This window comes from Belonocnema kinseyi, chromosome 7, assembly GCF_010883055.1.
Source record: "Belonocnema kinseyi isolate 2016_QV_RU_SX_M_011 chromosome 7, B_treatae_v1, whole genome shotgun sequence".
Taxonomy (NCBI): Eukaryota; Metazoa; Arthropoda; class Insecta; order Hymenoptera; family Cynipidae; genus Belonocnema; species Belonocnema kinseyi.
Genome location: NC_046663.1, coordinates 71,454,421 through 71,474,598, shown reverse-complemented (window position 1 = coordinate 71,474,598; position 20,178 = coordinate 71,454,421). Strand labels below are relative to the sequence as shown.

Below are 20,178 nucleotides of genomic sequence, written 5' to 3'. Positions count from 1 at the left end.
TCGCGCTTTTCTTTAGAACATTAATCTTCTTGCTGGAAAATTTTTATTTTCGGTTAAAAATTTAACTATTGGGTTAAAAATTAATATTTTTTTAGTTGAAAGTTCAACTACTTCGTTGAAAGTTGAACTAGTTTGTTAAAAATTTAATTTTCTTAAAGATGTACCTCTTCGATTGAAAGTTTAACTTTTTTGTTGAAAATTCGTTTTTGGCTTTGTTAAAAATTAAATTTTTTATCTGATTCACTAATCCATTTTTTATAAGAAATTTATCGTTTATAAATTGAAAATTCAAATTAATTATTGTAAACAAAATTGATTTTAATTAAAAAGAATAATTGAAAAACTACAAATAAAAGAAACGTAATTAAATTTAATTCTAAAATAATAATTCAATTATAGGTAGACAACTCTTGTGTTTTGTTGAAAATTTGTCTTCTTAGTTAGAAAATTAATCTTGTTTGTGCAAAATTCAATATATTCTTCGATTTGGAATCTTAGGTATTTTAATGTATTTCCATAATATTTTACCTGAATATACTTATTTCGTATGTCGTTTAATGCAAGTAAAAATAAAAAGATATTTTTAGACTTAATTTAGAATATGCGTTTTATTCAGGGTTAAAGAAGCTTAATCAAAAAGCTTATAAAAATCGGCAGAAAAGATCCTTCCCTTTAGTGAAATTTAAGATTTGTACATTTTTCTTAGAGTAAACCCTCATTTAGCCTTCCGAGGGAAGTGTCCATTTGTGGTAAAATGTATTTGAAACCTTCCAAGGCTCTTCGAGCAGCAATATCGTCAACAACTGGTGTAAATCTGGAACACAGAAGTAAAGAGTTGACTTGATCGCTGCAAAAAGTTTGGCTTGATGAGGCCTCAAGTGACTGAGAATCGTTAAAAATGGAAAATGTGAAATCCAATAGTTGCTGCACTTCACAATCCAGGATTGCTTCCTCATATAATCCACTCTTACAAGAATTGATAACATCTTCAAACCAGGCCCATTCAGACTGGCTGGCAACATAATTCAAAACTTGGTGATCCAGTTTTGTCTTGTACTCTGGAGTTCTAAAAAAATTAATTACAATATAATAAAGCTAATTGTTAAGAATAGAGGCCAAAAACTACGACACACTGCTAAGGCAAAGGGGGGTTAACAAACAAGAGAAATTTTCAACAAAATAATTGAAGTTATAACCAAATATGTACTTATATTTTAAAGAAAAAAGACACTTTTTTCAGAAGATAGTTGAATTTTTATCATAAAAAGATGAATTTACAACCAAGAAGATTAATATTCTACCAAATTTTAAAAGAAACAAAGGAATTTTAAACCAGATAGATGAGTTTTTAACCGAATAGTATAGTTGAAAACCAGTTAAATTTAACCAACAAATACTAATTGTTAACAGAATAGGTAAATTCTCAAGGAAGCAGATGAATTTTTAACAAAAAATCTCCCACCATGAATTTTCAACCATCTAGTTTAATTTTTAACTAACAAAGATTAAAATTTCATCTGAACATGGAATAATTACATTTTCAAATTAAAAGATCAATTTTAGCTTGAACGAAAATGTATTTTAAACAAGTAGTTACACTTTGAACCAAAGACGTGAATCTTAAGAAGTAGACTAATTTTCCATAAAAAGGCGATTTTTCAACAAAATGCGATGAATTTCCATTTAAATAATTGAATTGTCTACCAAAAGAGTTACATTTTGAACAAAAAGTTAATTTTTTAACCAAGCAGTTTAATTTTTTTAACAAATTGCTAAATTTTCAATTCAAAAAGATTAATTTTATACAAAAAAGTTAAATTGAAAACCCGAAAATGTGAATTTTCGACCGACCAGTTAAATTTTTTACCAAATTGTTAAATTTTCAAGCCAGAAAAGACGAGTTTTCTATGAAAATGTTAAATTAAAAACCCGAAAATGTGAATTTTCAACCAAGTAGATTAATCTTCTTCCAAAATAAGCCGATTTTTCAATAAAATACCTGAGTTTTTAATGAAATTATTGAATTTTTAACTAGGAGAGATCAATTTTTAAATAAAAACATAAATTTTAACGAAAAACGCGATAGTCACATTTTTTGTTACAAATTTAATTCTCAACAAAAAAAAAAACGCTTTTGCAACTAATTAGTTAAATAGTTGATTTTTTGACCCAAAAAGATGACTTTCAACAAAATAGCTCGATATTTACTAAAATAATTAAATTTCAAACAGACGAGATGAATTGCGAATCAGAAATATAATAGTAGACTTCTTCACCAAAAAAAATTAACATTTTACTAGAAATATGTGTAGTTTAAATTTCTTATTGGGTTCTATTAATTCAGTTCGCATTTAACCGAAAAACCGTGAATCAGAGGAAGTTTTTTTAAGACAGTGAAAAAAAGAGTTCTTCAAAAAGGGGTATAAGAGAAACAGTCTGAAATATGAACGCGATTTTTAAACTTATTAAGTTATTATTGAATTGTACCGAGTCAGGCCCATCTTTCGCAAAATTCGCTCAAATTTCACATCAGGAAAATTTAACTACTTTGTAGTTGATTTGTTGAAAATTCGTTTTTTTGTTGTTTAGATATAATTTCTTCAACTGAAAGTTTAGCTATTCTATTTTTTGATGAAAATTGATCGTTCTTACTTAAAATGTAAATTATTTTGTTGAAAATTTATCTTTTTTTTGTAAAAGTAAATGGTTGAAAATTCACCTTTCTTGGTTGAAAATTTAAGTATCTTCTAAACAGTTTGTCTTTTGGTTTGAAGATACAAAAATTTGTTAAAAAATTCAACTTTTTGTGTTTTGAAATTTAATCTTTTTTTTTAGGTCGAGCAATTGAATGAAGAATCATTTTTTGTAGGTTGAACAATCATCTTTGTAATTTTAAACTCAACTAGTTGGTTAAAAATCATTTCTTTTGGTAGAAAAATAACATTTTTTGTTTGAAAATTCAACAATTTTACGAAAATTGCAATATATTTGGACTGGAAATCTTAAAGAGTTTTCTATTGAATTATTCAATATGATATCTATACATTAATTGTATTAAAAAGCGTTATTTCCTCTATTATTTCCATATTTTCGTAAAAAAATCACCCTATTTCCCCTATCTGGAGAGCTAGCTTTATTGGTTGTGAACACTGTTAAGATATATTTGTATATTTCGTGTTTTATTTTTGTTGTATATCAAATTACATCGAAGATATTTTTTTTACTTAAATCGGGTACAGGGGGGGGGGGTTGTATTCGTGACGTCGGCCTGGGGGATTGAATCTTAGTGTGATGATCTATGACGAAGAAGGCGAGGGGTGGAAACATTTTTTTAAAATAGCGTGCCGTAGTTTTTTAACCGTCGCCTACATTAGCCCTTGTGTGAAATGCAAAAATGCATTGGAAAACTTTTTGTGTGAAATTCAAAAATGCATTGGTTTTATTAAACTTGTAAGTATATCGCTCGCAAATTTGTTTAACACGTATTTCGCATAAGAAAAAATACGCTTTTGTAAATTTTATTGAGAATCGTAAACATGAGCTAAATGGAGTTGGAACTTAACATTTCTGTTTACATTTAGCCATATAATACGAATAAAATATTGCTTTTTAAATATCAACCCTATAATTTTGTTTTATAGTGTCCCAAAAACACCATAAGTGAAAACATGGGTTTTGCGAGTTTTTGGAGTTACTTCTGATTTTTGCAGGTCCGTCCACTTAGCGCCGTCACAAAGGCAAATTATAAAATGGAATACGCCATATTTTCTTGCTTTTATTTCTAATTTTATGCTAAAAACAAAATTTTTTTGCTCTTTAAACTTCGGAGAGAAGGGTGGCGGTGCTAGCAGGACGTCCACTCAGCGCCGCCACCTACGAAAACTCACTAAAAATTATTATAATGCCATAAACGATAAGTAGAGATTTTTTTGATATTTTTTTGCTCTATGATGACATATATTACGTTTCTAAAAAAACTACCCCTAAGTCTTAGACAACTACCCTCCCACCGCGATCAAAAACGTTTTAAAAGGTGGAAAACCACCTTGAATAATGACAAAATGATTTAGAACTCCAAATTAATTACATGACACTTGAAAATTTTCCTCTCATTATAATATACCTAAAATTACCCTTCCACGTTGACCTATGCAGCAGAACATATATATGTATGAAAGAAGCATTAAAAATAATCAAACTTAGAAGAAACTGTTAGTTGATATTTTTTGGCTCTTTTTTTGCTCTTTGATAATATATAATACGTTTCCGGAAAACTACCCTTAAGTCATCCATACCTAACCCTCATGATCAGAAACGTTAAAAAAATGGAAAACTACCTTCAACAATGTTAAAATGATTTAGAATTCCAAATTAATTACATGATACATGGAAATTTCCACCTCTTCATAATTTTCCTGAAAAACTACACTTCCACGTGAACGTATGCAGCGGAAGATATATATGTATGAAAAAAGGATAAAAATAATAGAACTTAAAAAACCCTGTTAGTTGATATTTGGTTCCTTTTTTTTGCTCTTCGATAATATATAATAAGTTCCCAATGGGAAATTGACTACTGGCTCAGTACTGCGCCAGCACTGGCAGCGCCGGCGTAATACTGACGACCAGTACTAGTGTAGTGCTGATAGCACCTTGGGATGAGAACTATGTTCGGTACTGGATTTCAGCACTGCATCAGTGCTGGTGGGCAGTACTGGCGCAGTATTGGACATGAAGATTAGACAGAGTTAAGCCGACGCTCGTTTAAATTCATAACAAAAAGAGGCCTGCATAAGCTGTGTGAACTGTAATATCGCTTAAAGGATAGATTTGCTTTATTTTGCGTATGAATTTCTATACATTTATTACGAATCCAACAAAAATGGCGGTAGCTGATCGTTGACTAAAACTCAACTCAGATTCGTTTATGTCGAGATATAACATTTTAGAAAATCTTGAACTTTTTTATAACTTCTCACGTTCTGTCTTCTCTTCAAAACGTCAAAAAATATCTATTAAGCACCGTTTGACGTGGAATTTCAAAAGCTTTCAACTATTAAAAAAAATGCCCTACCTCTTTTCTTCACCGAGTTATCGTGGTTCAAAGTCAGCAGTGATTCCCCCAGTACTGCTCCAGTACTCGTTCCCCAAGTCTTGGCTAGACGTTGGCATGGCTAATTTATCCAGTACCGCGCCAGCACTGTTTCGCCAAGATTTGGTTGGACGTTGGCAAAACCACTGGCTCAGTACTGCGCCAGATGTAAGTTACGGCTTAATACAGGCATTTCCCATTGGGATTAAACAATGTGAACATGATTTATAATTTATATAATATAATATAATATAATAAAAATATAAAAATATAATAAAATATATAATTTTCCCGAAAACCTACCCTTCCACATGAACGTATGCAGCGTAACATATATATGTATGAAAGAAGCATACAAAATAATAAAACTTACAAAACACTATTAGTCGATATTTTTTTGTTCTTTTTTTGCCTTCTGATAATATCTAATGCGTTTTTAATAAACTACCCCTAAGTCATACATGCATACCCTTCGTGATCAAAAACGTTTCTAAAGTTAAAAAACTACCTTAAAAAATTGTAGACATGGTTTAGACCTCAAAATTAATTACATTACACTTTAAAATTTCACCCTCATTATCACATTTGCTAAAAAACTACCCTTCTACCTGAACGTATGCATTGGGACATATATCTATGTATTAAAAAAATAATAAAAAATATGAAAACTTGGAAAACAAAGTCAGTTGATATTTTTTTGCTCTTTTTTTGCTCTCCGATAATATATCATACGTACCCGAAAAACTACCCCTAAAAAATACGTACCCTCCCCTTGGCATCAAAACCGTTTGAAAAGTTGGAGAACCACCTTGAACAATGTGAAAATGATTTAGAATTCCAAATTAATTACATGACACTTAAAAATTTTCCACTCATTATAATTTTCCAAAAAACTACTCTTCCACGTGAACGTATGCAGCAGAACACATATTTGCATGAAAAAAGCATTAAAAATAATACAACTTAGAAAACCCTGTTAGTTGATTTTTTTTGCTCTTTTTTGCTCTCCGGTAATATATAATACGTTCCCCAAAAACTACCTCTGAGACGTACACACCTACCCCTCGTATTATTTGTTATGCTTTTTCTTACATATATTTTCTGCTGCACACATTCACGTGGAAGGGTAGTTTTTTGAGGAAACGATAATGAGGGGGAAATTTTGAAGTGCAATGTAATTAATTTTGAGTTTTTAAGCATGTCTACATTTTAAAAGGTGGTTTTCCAACTCTAAAAACGTTTTTGATCACGAGGAGAGGGTTTGTATGACTTAGGGGTAGTTTTTTGGAAACACATTAGATATTATCAGAGAGCAAAAGAAGAACAAAAAAATATCGAGTAACAGTTTTTTGTTAGTTTTATTATCTTTAATACTTTTTTCATACATATATATGTTCTGCTGCATACGTTCATGTCCAAGGGTAGTTTTTCGGGAAAATTATAGAGAAGGGGGAATTTTTAAGTGTAATATAATTTATTTGGTATTCTAAATCATGCTCAGATTGTTCAAGGTGGTTTTCCATATTTTAAAACGTTTTTGATCACGAGGGCGGGGTATGTATGATTTAGGGGTAATTTTTGGAGAACATATTATATTTCATTGGAAAGCAAAGAAAAATAAAAAAATATCGACTAATAGTGTTTTCTAAGTTTTATTATTCTTATTGCTTTTTTCATACATATATATTTTCGGTAGCATATGTTCAAGCGGAAGGGTAGTTTTTCGGAGAAATTATAAAAAGGGGGAAGTTTTGAAGTGTCATGTAATCAATTTGAAGTTCTTAATCATTTTTACATTATTCAAGGTGGTTTTCCACCTTTTAAAACGTTTCTGATTACAAGGGGTACGTATTTATGACTTAGGGGTAGTTTTTCGGGAACGTATTATATATTATCAAAGAGAAAAAAAGGGGAAAATATCAATTAACAGGATTTTCTAAGTTCTATTACTTTTATCCTTTTTTCATACATATATATTTTCCGCTGCATACGTTCACGTGGAAGGGTAGTTTTGAGGAAATTACAATGAGATGGAAATTTCAAAGTGGCATGTAATTAATTTGGAGTTCTAAATCATTTTTGCATTGCTCATGGTGGTTTTACAATATTTAAAACGTTTCTGATGCCGAGGGGAGGGTATGTATGACTTAGGGGTAGTTTTTGGGTAAAGTATTATATATTATCGGAGAGCAAAAAAATATCACCTAACAGTTTCTTCTAAGTTTTATTATTTTTTATTCTTTTTTCCTACACATATGTTCCGCTGCATACCTTCACGTGGGAGGGTACTTATTGGGGAAAATTATAAAGGGGGGCAAATTTTCAAGTGCCATGTAATTAATTTGAAGCGCTAAATCGTGTTTACATATTTGAGGGTATTTTTTCCATTTTGACAACGTTATTGATCACCGGGGGGATAGTTGTATATGACATAGGGGTAGTTTTTTGGAACACGTAATATATGTCATAATAGAGTAAAAAAAAGCAAAAAAATATGGCGTTTTCCACTTTATAATATGCCTTTGTGGCGGCGCTGAGTAGATGGACCTGATTTTTGCGCTTAAAAAATGCAAATTGATTCTAATAAATAAAATACTACTTTATACTTCTAATTAAATATTCACATAAATTGTGTAAACAATTGATTATTGTTTTATGCAATTCTCTCACAGAATAGAAATAAAAAGTCGCGGTTTTTCTCAAAAAATTTCCAATTTTTGTCCAATTTTCAATTACAGTGAGGCAATAGTTAATAAATGTTAACAAACATAATTGTTGAAACAATTTATTATTATTGTTGATAATATTCTCTTAGAATAATACTAGAAATGACAGTTTTTTCATAAATTTTCAATTTTGATTTGCCTTTTTAGTTATAAACAAATAATAAATAAACATTAGAGAGAACCATATTTTAAACCATCTGATTGATTTTGTGAATGTATTTTTTTTTAATAAAACAAATATTGGAAATATGTTTTAAATTTTCTACATGTATCATATTACTTAAAGACCTATGTAGTCCTACCTAAGAAAATATAGTTATAAGCAATAAGAAAATGTTTAAAGAAGGATGCTTCTTAACTTGCGTTAAGTGTTACCTCACTAAGTAAGTGAAAAGTGTACAAAAAGTTTGAGAGTTCTAAAGAAACCAAAACTTTTTAGAAATTATCTAAGAGTAGATAGTTATAAACATTAACAAACTGTTTAAACAAATATGTTCGTTAACTTTCATTTTTTACTACTTTACTAAGTAGAAATTGAGAAAATAGTTAAAAATTGCATAAAAAACCGCAATTATGTAATATCAATAAAAAATATAGTTATAAATAATTATTTTTACCAAATTAAATTATTTATTAGCTTACTTCAAGTGAAAAGTAGAAAAATATTTGAAAATTTCAGAAAAAACAGCAATTTTCTCGCATTATTCTAAGAGAATGTTATTAACAATAATGATAAAATGCTTAAAGAATTATGTTTAACATTTATTAGGTATTGCTTCACTTTACTTGAAAATTTGACAAACAATGGAAAATTGGTAGAAAAAACTGAATTTTTTAAACACTATTCCAAGAGAAAATGGCTAAAAACAAAAATAAATGGCTGAAACAATTTATGTATACACCTAATCATCAATATAAAGTAGTATTTCATCTACTAGAAACAATTCTAATCAGAAAAATCACAAAAAAATTATAATTAGCGCCAAAAACTTGCACAACCTATTTTCTCGCTTAGAATGTTTTTTTGGGACCCTATAAAACAAATTTATAGGGCAGATAATGAAAGAAGAATTATTCATTTATTTTTTATAGGTAATTGGAAAGAGAAATTTTAAGTTTCAATTCGATTCAGCTAATATTGACGATTCTGAATAAAATGGTTAAAAAACGTCTTTCTCTTTCTTATGGGAAATATGTGTTAAAATTCATGGAGCTTGAGCGACCTCTAAATATAATTTTTTTTCAGCAAAAAACTAATTTATTTTGTTGTGAATTAGAACAAATTTTCGGGCCCCTGCCATAAGTTTCCTTTTTCATACAAGGGTTATATTGATGGTTCGCGTATTCTGCGCGTCATCCCCACTCCTACGTACTGCTCGAGCGCTTGTTGGGTTCTGCTTTGCGAGCCTTCAATTTAACCCTTGTGTGGAAATGGAAACTTATGGGAGGGGGCCAGAAATTTTATCGAATTCACAACAAACGAAATTAGTTTTCTTGTTTTGAAAAAAATTATATTTAGAGCAACAATTATTTAAATTTGTCTCATACATGTGGAATCGTCCATGGATGTCATTCAGTGGTTTGATTACGCTTCCAAATCCTTCGATAGCAAATCGAATACCATCGATGTTTTGAAGCTGGGTTACATTGCCTTTAAAGCAGTTTACTAACGTTGTGGCTTCAGGGACACAAGGAGTGTAAGTTGTTTTTTCCAAATTTTCTTGAGCAAAGTCTAATAATTTTTCAATAGCACAGTTTAAGGCTTGATCACCTGGTAACCCCATGAATCCATTTTCTTGGCATTCCCTAATTGTGCTGCTCAACCAATTCCAATTCTCCCAATCATCTTTGTAATTTATGCTCAGATCGTCCAATCTTCTAGTCAGCAAGATTCGATGCCTGTTGTAAAATGAAGTTTTCGTTTGAACATTTTCGCAAATTAAATTTCTACATTTTTTGGTCTCTTATTCAATTAAAAAACTAACAGGAAATACACGCCCGTATTCACTTCTCTAGATTTTTATTTTTAACGTTAAAAATATAAACAGATTAAAAACCCATTATGAACTTTTTTTAAATGTTGGGTTTTAACAAAGTTTAAAAGAAATTTTATAATTAATAATTTCCAATTGGAAGGGTTTGAAATATAAGCATATATATTGTACGATTTGAATTAAAAACGTTACAAATCAAACAATTTTAGATTAGGCAAAATTTTCATTAAGGGACAATAAAATGCGTATAAAATTGAAACCTATTCATGTTAGAAGTATTTATAGTTGAAAAATGGATGTTAAAAATGGTTTAATTTCTAATTTTAAAGAAATGAAATTGTATTATTTTTAATTAAAAGCCTTTAAATTTGAATCATTTAAAAGTTAAAACTTTGGAATTTAGTTAATTTTTAATCCGAAGCAATTAAAAGTGAAAACTTGTTTTATTCTGAGCATCACATATCTACTATGGAACGATACAAATTAAACGGATCCGAACTTGATTTAAACGTAAAAAAATTATTCACCAACAATTCGAATATTGAAACTTTTTTGTATCTTGTTAATTAAACATTTGAAGCCTCTTTAATTTTGATTGTAAAAACACGATTTTCAATTTAAAATCGTTTAATTATTATAACTTTTATTGAGTTGGAAAGGAGTACATTTTGGTTTTTATATTTTTCTGAATTAGAGAAAACACTTTTTTATTACAAATATTATTTTGATCGCAAGTGAAATTTTTTGTTTCTAACATTTTTATTCAATTCGAAGGGGGGAATGGTTGGTATTTAATTTGGTTTTGCATTGGAACAGGGAATTTTTGTTTTCAAGATATTTTTGAATTCAAATAGGAAAATTTCGTATTTCAAAAATTTCTGTTGAGTTTAAGGGGAAAAAATTCAGTAATTTTCATATGTTTCTCAAGATACAAAGGAGGTCATTTTCTGTTTTTTTTTCGGATTGAAAAAGGGATATTCTTTGTTTTTAATATAATAAAAAAATGGTTTTCTAAAATACAGAAAAGAATTTTTTATTTTTAACATTTTTAGTGAGATGAATGAGATCAAATTCTGCATTTTCAACATTTAACTTGGGATGGTATCATTTTTTTTTTGAGCCTGAAATAATTAATTTATACAATTTTCCAGTTTAAGACTATGCACTTTTGAATACCTAATTTTAAAACAGTTTTATTTCTAGGGATTTTTTTTCAATGATACAGTTTTTAAAGCTTGAATTTGAAAATGTTAGTTTTTCAATATGTAAATTTGTAATTGTTTGATTTAAAACATATTGAATTTAAATGTATTTTTCTTAATTCTCTTTGGTTTGAAATTAGGAACATGCAATATAGAAAAGTCAAAAATGAAGATAGAAAATAAGTTTATCGTTTTTAGATATTAAGGTTCTTTCTTTTGTTTTATTCGAAAGCTTAGATTTTTTATCTTAAGCACCTTCAGGTGAAAAATTTGATTTACTATTTTTCTACGTATACCATCTTTTTTAACGATTTATGACTATTAATATCAATAAATAATGATTATGTTCAATAGAAAGGGCATGAAGAACCCAATCGCCGACACCTAGGGGGTACTATACAAAAATTCAACTTTGAGTGGATTGTTAATTTATTAGCAAATTATTTAATAAATGCACGTGAAGTTAGTTGAGTTATAATAGAATTGATAATAATTCAATAAAAACTATTAATTAATAATTAATTATTTGTTATATTCTGCGTACGGCTACTCGACGTGCGGCGTTTTGCATCGAGCTGCAGCATAACCGTCTCGTTTGCGAGTTCCGCTAGGCACAGCAGGGGAATTGTTTTGGTGTTTTGTGTGTATGTTCAAAGCATTTTGTGCCTTTGGCACTTACTTTTGATATTTATTGATTATAATACATGGCAAGAAAACGATTTCAATTGCATAATTATTTAAACAATTTAAAAAGGCAAGGTGGGCACTCCGGGTGCATAACAACGTATATAAAGTTGGGTGTGCACACGAGGGTTAAAAGGTAGTCCTTGTATGCACACCCAAATTTATCCACGTTGTTACACACCCGGGTGCCCAACTCCTTTTTCCCCAACTTCTATAATAATTACTATATTGAAATCGTTTCTTTGTTGTTTATTCAAATAAATAAATATGAAAAGTACATACCAAAGGCACAAAATACTCTAAAACACACAAAACAAGCAAAACAATTCACTTGGTGTCCCTAGCGGACCTCACGAACGGAGCTGTTAAGCTGCAGTTCGATGCACATTATTGCACGCGGAGTTTCCGTACACGGAATGTAACGAATAATTAGTCACTAATTAACAATTCATTGAATTATTAATAACTCTATTCATTTTCTCACATATTAGTAATCTGCTGAAAGCTGGTGCCTTTCTCAGTATACAACACAAACCAACCATAGTAACTCTATTGATTCTAGTTCTCTCCCTACACTTCACCTCTATTGAACGAAGTTTGGTGGGACTGACGTTATAACTAGACTCTCCACCTTACGAAGACTGACTGATTAATTTGTGCATGATTTCGACTCAAACAATACATTTCTCTTATTAAGGTGGTAGTTGAGCGTACACTTTACGCAATAAATAATAAAAACAATAAAGTAGCCTAGGAACGAAATGAAACTTTGGTTGACGAAACGCATGCATCCGGTAAAGGTAAAAAAGGTCAAGATTCAGCCGATGAATGGACACGGGGTGTTCAGAATGCTAGAGCGGAAGAGAATTACGAGGAACTATGCGCGTAAGGAAGCTAGATATTTTATGTGTACCTTAAACTAAGAAAAAAGGGATGCAATACTAGAAAGATAGAAAATGGGGATTTAAAAAATGGACTTGATATACGGTCAGGAGTAGATAGTTAATGATATGGCAGTCAAGGTGACGTCTGATTATGAATGAGATTGCAATAAAGTATGTCTGGGATCATGTATTTGTATCTCCCAGATTGTTGTGGGCTAGAATGAAAGTAGGAATCAGAAGATGATTTATCATAGCGTGCTCGCTACAGTTTATGGTGAACAAAATGAAGTAAAATACACCTTCAGGAACCATTTAAATGTGTCCAACGTCAGGGTACGGAAAGGGTGCTAGGTAATTTTGGGAATGCGGAAACAAATGGCAACGGAAACTTATTGGTTAGTTTATGCTTGGAAAGGGGCTTTCCAGGCAGAGGAGATAGCCATGGTATAATAATAATAATCAATCAATACATTTAACGTGCATGAATCAAGTAACTTGATATGAGATTAATGTTTCATTCAGAGCTTAATTTTTTATGGTGGGTACCTGGGTACCTTCGGTGGATCCGCGAAGTATTCATACTTTGAAGCTGATTGTTTTTGCAAATAAAATTCCTGAATAAGTTCTAAATGCACAATTTGTTTAGAATTAAGATAAATAACAATAGTTCGGAGGCTTTGAGCGAAATTTTAACTTTTACTCCAGTTTCATGCAATAATGTACCGTGATGGGTACTTGGGTACCCGGGTGTGAACACAAGCGCTAGTGTTTAATGATTCTAAAAACGTTGAAAATTATACGATTTCAAATTGGAATTTTTCATAATGAATGAATTGGCTTAATGATTAATGACTAACTAATGATAATGACCAATCGATGATTGAAGTATTCTTATATTCGGATCTTAAAAGTAAGCCGTTGAAAATGATCATTTTTAAATTGTATGTCTACTAACTAAAAAAAATCCCACGAAAAGTGAGTGAATGAGTGATATGGACAAAATGAATTTATTCTAGAATATTATATATGATAGTAAAGAAAAATTTTAATTTAGTTTCAAAATTATAAATACAACTTACTCCCAGTTCATAGGATTTCTTCCAATCTTCACATTGCGGAGACTCACTTTCTGTGGCCCATCATTCTTCAGTCTTTCTAACATTCGATTAGATACAGCCGAGATTTTGTTGTAGTCGAAATAGAAATTTTGCAACTTTTCGAGTACGAAAAATATGATATCATCGATTGCCTTGATTTCATTAAAGGAGACGTCCAAGTGCCGCAGGTTTGGAAGATATTTGAAATAACTTGATTCAAGTAAAGTCAAGCTATTTTGTGAAAGATCTAATTTCTCCAAATTGTTTAAACCAATAAATGCATACGCGTGTATCTTTTTTAATCCGCATAAGTTGATGGCCATCGATTTTAAAGCGCCGAATTTTTCAAAAGCCCGGCTGAAAAGCACAAAAAATGGTTTATTAAAATTAAAATTACAATGACAGGATGTCTAGCGACCCAGAAAATCCTGGAATTCGCCGGGAATTTTGGGCACTTCAAGAAATACGGAAGTTGCAGGGAAATTTTTGGTCATAAATTTAAACTAAAAATGTTTATTTTCTGCATAAAATTATTATTATTTAATTATACGATTCATTAACAAAAGCGTTTTTCGAGTTGAACGTTACCGGGGAAGGAGCTCTCGGCAATTCCCAAATTTAAGCGGGTTCACAATAAATTTTTTTTGTTTCGTTAAACTTTCAAATATTAAACGGTTAAAAGATTTCTGATTAAAAAATATAAACTGACTGAATGAATCCATGAATTTCTAAATACAGAAAATGATATAATTTATTATCAGTTTTAAGTTGGAAAAATTTAACGATATAAGATGTTTGGTACCTAAACACACCTAAAATTAGAAGTTCAATTATTTTGATTTCAATCCGTTTGAAATCAATAACACAGGCCCATAAAAAAAGTTGTCTGCAGGAGATTAGTTGAGACTTTATGGATTTTGAGCCGCTGAATCCGAATAAGGCCTCAGAATTTGCCCTACACGCCTCGTTTTCCCCCTAGATGCAAAAAGTAGGGGAAGCCTAGGGATTATCTCGTCACACAGGCCATACGAAAAATTTGTATGCACAAGACAAGTGGCTGGGCTACTTTTGTGGATTTTGAGCCGCTGAATCCAAATCTGGCCTCGGAATTTCTCTTATGCATTTTGAACCGCTGAATAACAATCTGGCCTCAGAATTTTTCCTACATGTCTCAATTTTTCCCTAGATGCAAAAAGTAGAGAAAAGTTTAGAGATTTCTGGTCACACAGGCCATACGAAAAAATTGTCTGCACGGGACAAGTGGCTAGGCTACCCTTATGGGTTTTGAGCCGCTGAATCGAAATGTGGCCCCAGAATTGATCTTACGCGTTTCAGTTTCCCTCTAGATGCAGAAAATAAGTAAAATCCTAGGGATAATTTGCACGTTATTTTGATAGTGCCGGTATATGCCAAAATAGGCACACCGATATTAGATTCTTAAGTGCAACGACTTGTAGAGACTTAATTTCTACACAGAAATTCTTTAGTGTGCCTTCTATTTCCTCTAGCATGGGTAATTCTAGGGAAAATAAAGGGCTTTCTCAGATTATATATATTTACACGGGAAAAAATAACAAAAACATAATATCCTTTACAGTTTTTTGTGCGAAATCAGTCACTTGTCCCATGCAGACAACTTCTCTTTGGTGGGCCTGTGTGACCGGAAATTCCCTAGGCTTTTCCCTACATTTTGCATCTAGAGACAATTTTTATTTGAGAACAAATTCTATTTGTTTAAATAATTAATAATTAATAAACCAATGGTAATAAATATGCCACTAGACCAATAGTAATAATTTTAAGTAAAAAAAAAGAACGAGAATACAGTGTTCAAAAGGTCGATTTTATGAAGAATTGACAGTTTTTGTTTTAAGGGTAGTTTTCAGGTACTTGTGAGGGTGTGTTAGAGGTGTCAAACCCATATGTCTGATACATAAAATTCTTCGTTGGATAATTCTCAACAGGCCCCCATACTTTCCCGTCACATTTTTTAAAATTCTAAAAAATTCTTCCAAAAACTCAAAAAACTGATTTTTCCCCATGCATTTTACATGGGAAACTTTAACTCAAAACCGGTACCTGTTAAAATCAAAGAATAAGAAAAATAAAAATTAGGGAATTTCTGTGTTCGCATTTGGAATGAAATTGGGGGGATCGTTGACCTCTAAAACATAAAAGCCTTTTTGAGCCACCCTCGTACATATATTATTTCGCTGGAAGTAGGCATATCTCCAGAGGATTTCTAAAAAAATTCGAATTTTACTTTTTGAAGGTTATATGTGGACACGCCTGGGCTTATCGAAAAGTATGCAACCCGTCTTATACGCTAACGCTACTCTTATGGGTGAGTATCGGGGTTGCATACATTTTGGTAGACCCCAGCGTGTCCACCCTGTATACAATATGAAAAAGACCTTTAGTTTCCTTGAATTACCCAAGCTAGGGGAAACGTAAGGAAACGGAAAGGAACGTCTTTATAAGTCGACGCACTTAAGAATATAACATCCATCTGTCTATTTTCGCGTATACTGGTATTATTAAAATAACGTCCAGAATATCCTTAGGGGTTTGCCTATTTTTTGCATCCAGGGGAAAACTGAGACGTTAAGAGAAATTCTGAGGCTAGATTTTGATTCAGCGGCACAAAATCCATAAGGGTAGCCTCGTCACTTGTTTCGTTCAGGCCAATTTATTTTATTCCTTGTGTGACCAGAAAATCCCTAGGCTTTTCCCTACTTTTTGCATCTAGGGAGAAAATGGTAACAGCCTTAAAAAACTTAGTGGTAAAATTTATATTGAAAGTGCAAAACTGCAGGGGAAATAGCATTTTTTAAATTTTTTGCTTCAAAAGTCAGTATGACATGCGCAAGACCTTCAATTTTCGTGGAGTTCTCTTAGCTAGGGGAAACGGTAAGCACACTGGGGAATTTTTTTATATGAATTTCATCTTTAAGAGTTAAAACACATAAGAATATGACACCTGTACGTTTATTCTTCTGTATACTGGTATTATCGAACTAATATCCAGAATAGCCCTAGTTCTTGCCCTATTTTCTGCATCTAGGGGAAAATTGAGACGTGTAGGAAAAATTCTGACGTCATATTCGGATTCAGCGGCTCAACAATCTATAAGGGCAGCCTAGTCACTTGTCTCGTGTAGGCAACTTTTTTTTGTGGGACTGTGTAATTGAACAATTGTCATTTATACATGAAAATAAAAAATTTCACTAAAAATTAAAAATTAAAAAAAATTAAAATTCTATCGTTCAAAGTTTAAATTTGATATTTTGAAATTTTAATTATTTAAGGCTCTATATTTGAAAAAATGCAGTTTCTTATTGGTTACTTTTTAATATTGTATTTATAATTGTTCATTTTAAATAAACAGTCAAATACTGCAAGATATGAAGAAAAAGCCGTTTTTTCAAATTAAAAAATTCCAAAGTCAATGTGGTACAATGGAATATTTTAGACTGAAACAAAATTGAAAGAGGATCTATTTATTTCATAATTAAAAACAGTGTGTAAAATTTCAAAGAAACGTTAACATTTGTGTATCAATAATGCCGAGAATTGTGAACTGGGGCAGTTCAAATGTTAGCGTTAGGATCTTTAAACTGTTTAATTTAGAACAAGAATCGTTTTGAAAAAAGAATTATTGTTCCATTTTTAATAGTCGAGATTTTAAGCTTTAAAAATCATTACTTAGTTTATATATACAGTTGATCAATTTGAAACATTTTTCATGAGAAAAGTTTAATTCCGAATGCTTTAAATTGTTTTGTAATAGTTTAAGTCTCTAAAACTGCATTTTAAAATTCTTTAAATTAAAAATGTATGTTTAAAAAAGAAGACCTAAATTGATAAATTGTTAAACTAAAGGATTTTAGACTCACACTGTAAACTGAATGAGTTTATAATTGAAAAATTAACAATAAAAATTAACATTAAAAAAAATGAATTAATTATTCAATAGGGTTATCCTTACAAATTTTTTTGCTTTTTAGTTAAGTTTTTTATAAACTTTAGCTCCAAAAGAACTTAAATGTTGAAATAAAAAATAAAATGTTACAAAAAATATTGTTTACATATTTCATTATTGTATTCGGAATAAATAAATAATATTAATTAATAAAACTTGATTTATTCTTTAAATTTCTAATTTTTAATTATTCGGAAATTTTCGGTCGGGAATTTCAATTTGGGATTTTTATATTCCAGCATCTTTATAATTTCGGGAACATTCTGTATGACAATGACTTTTTTGTGCTCAAAGTCAGATGAAACCTAAAATTTCTGTTTCCAATGATACCAGTTTGAATAATTTCTGATGATTCCTTCATAAATATTGTAAAAAAGTCTAAATAAAAAAATTTGCTTTGGTTTATTTCAAAGTTAAATTTTCATAGAATGCAATCATGGTTTTGACAGAACTGTGCTGATTTCTCCTTTAATTCTGCCAGGATGTTTGGTCTTTATTATTTCAATTTTTTTCACTTATCCTAAACCAGTCCTTTGAGTAAATTAATACTGATCCTGATGAAATAATATTAAATTTTTATGCTTTTCTAGTATATTTTAGTACTTTTTAACTAATAATACGCTGCGAAATTAAGACACACATGTATTCACAAAAACCCGGGAAAACTTTAAATCCAATTCAGGAAATCCGGGGATTTGAAAACGAAATTTCGCTAAACACCCTGCAACTAAAATGAAGCTTAAAACTATATTTACTTAAAATTTGGTTTATTTACCCAAGAATACGAGGAACATCAGAATCTTTAATAGTCAGTGATGTAGTATTTTTTTCTGCCTTCTCCAAGCAACTTTCCAAAGATCCGAAACTGTAGCACGTGAAATCTCCAGAGTTTCCAGAGATCATATTATTTACTTGTGCACTTGTTAACAAAATATTAATGAAGAAAAAGTGCATAAAATAGGTCCACATTTTGTCGACTTGTTTAAAAAAACTGTGGTAACATCGACAAACTCTTGACTAATATTGAATTTGTGTTGCTGTCACAATCTTTTCTCCAGCCTATTTCCTGTGGCGAGCGATAAAGCGATAAAGTATGTAATACACAAAAATAGACGTCCCTGAAGTTTTCTACAGATATGGATTGAAAGCTTTTGTAATTAATTATAAAGAAACTAACCGCCATATCAAAACCCAATGTTAAAAATTTTTTAAAATATTTAAATTATTTTTCAATGTTATGAAATTGCTATAAACAAACTAAGCGTCCGGTCGACAAAACAAAAGAACCATTTGACTCTTTTCCGAAATATCTAGGTGCGCCTTTTTTTAACCATTGTTAAAGCAATTAAATCATTTGTTAATCATTTCAAACTTCACAAAGCATGATAAACAAACTAAGCATCTGATCAAAAAAAGAATTTTTTTTATTCTTCTCCTAAATAACTAGATACTCTTTTTTTCAAGTAAAACTTCTTTTTGTACGGGAGTGAATTAAAAAAAAAAACGAACGAAGCACCGAACGAAAGTTCTGTTTCTCTCTGAAGGAAGTCTCTATCTCTATTACGCACTGCCTATGTCTTCTCTCTATAAACGCGGCCCACTTTTGTGCGATGATTCGCAATTAAAGACTCCTTTTCGATATAGCCACTACTACCATGCTAAGCAATTATGTATATGCTCTCTCCCTCCGTCTCTTTCCCTCTCTTACTATGCGATCTTCTCAAAGCTCATGAAAATTCTTCACAACAAATTTGAAAGTTAATCCGTCAAAGTTTCATTTCTGCCGTGTGATCACCCTATTACACACTGATGTTGTTGTTGAATATAGTTCTTCAAAGTTGGTTGATTATGCTTTGTAATGTTTGAAATTATTAACAAATGACTTAATTGTTTAAACAATGGTTGAAAAAAGGGGCATCGAGATTTTTCTGAGACGAATCCAATGGTGTTTTTGATATTCGGATTGGATGGTTAGATTGTTTATAATGAATTACAAAACATTCAAACTAAAATGATAAATCTCAAAAGAAATTAATTTTCAACAAAAGCGTTCACCCCAAAAGATGATTTTTTAACACGAATTTTCAACAAAATACAATAATGATCGAAAAAATGTTGAATTTCAAAGTAAAACTTTTTAAATTAAAAAATACGATTTTTTACTAAAAATTTAATTTCAAACCGAAAAGTTTAATTTTCGATCAAATTGTTTAATTCTTAACCAACCCAGATAAATTTATACCCAAAAAATTAAATTTGTAATCGAAAAGGATGAATTGCCAATCAAGAAAATTAACTTTCGATCAAAATAAACGAACATTAATTAAAGAAATAAACGAAATATGAATAAAAAATACACGAATTTGAACTAGAAAAGATCAATTTTCAATTGATAAAAATCAATTTTCAACCATAAATGGAATAGTTACATTATTAGTTTAAAACCATTTTAAACGAAAAAGATTACTTTTCAAGTAAAATAACGAATCTTAAAAAAATGAACTTTTAAGAAAAGAG

The 20,178-nt window shown here is 30.5% G+C and overlaps 1 protein-coding gene across 1 annotated transcript; it reads right to left on the bottom strand.

The window, feature by feature from the left end:
- Nucleotides 1–589: 589 nt before the first annotated feature.
- LOC117176545 lies at nt 590–18,776 on the bottom strand. Its single transcript, XM_033366800.1, has 4 exons — nt 18,437–18,776; nt 13,662–14,036; nt 9,367–9,717; nt 590–1,066 (listed from the first exon to the last, which is right to left on the bottom strand). Exons 1-4 carry the CDS (start codon nt 18,628–18,630, stop codon nt 703–705), a joined length of 1,284 nt encoding a protein of 427 aa, XP_033222691.1. The 5' UTR covers nt 18,631–18,776; the 3' UTR covers nt 590–702.
- Nucleotides 18,777–20,178: the final 1,402 nt, after the last annotated feature.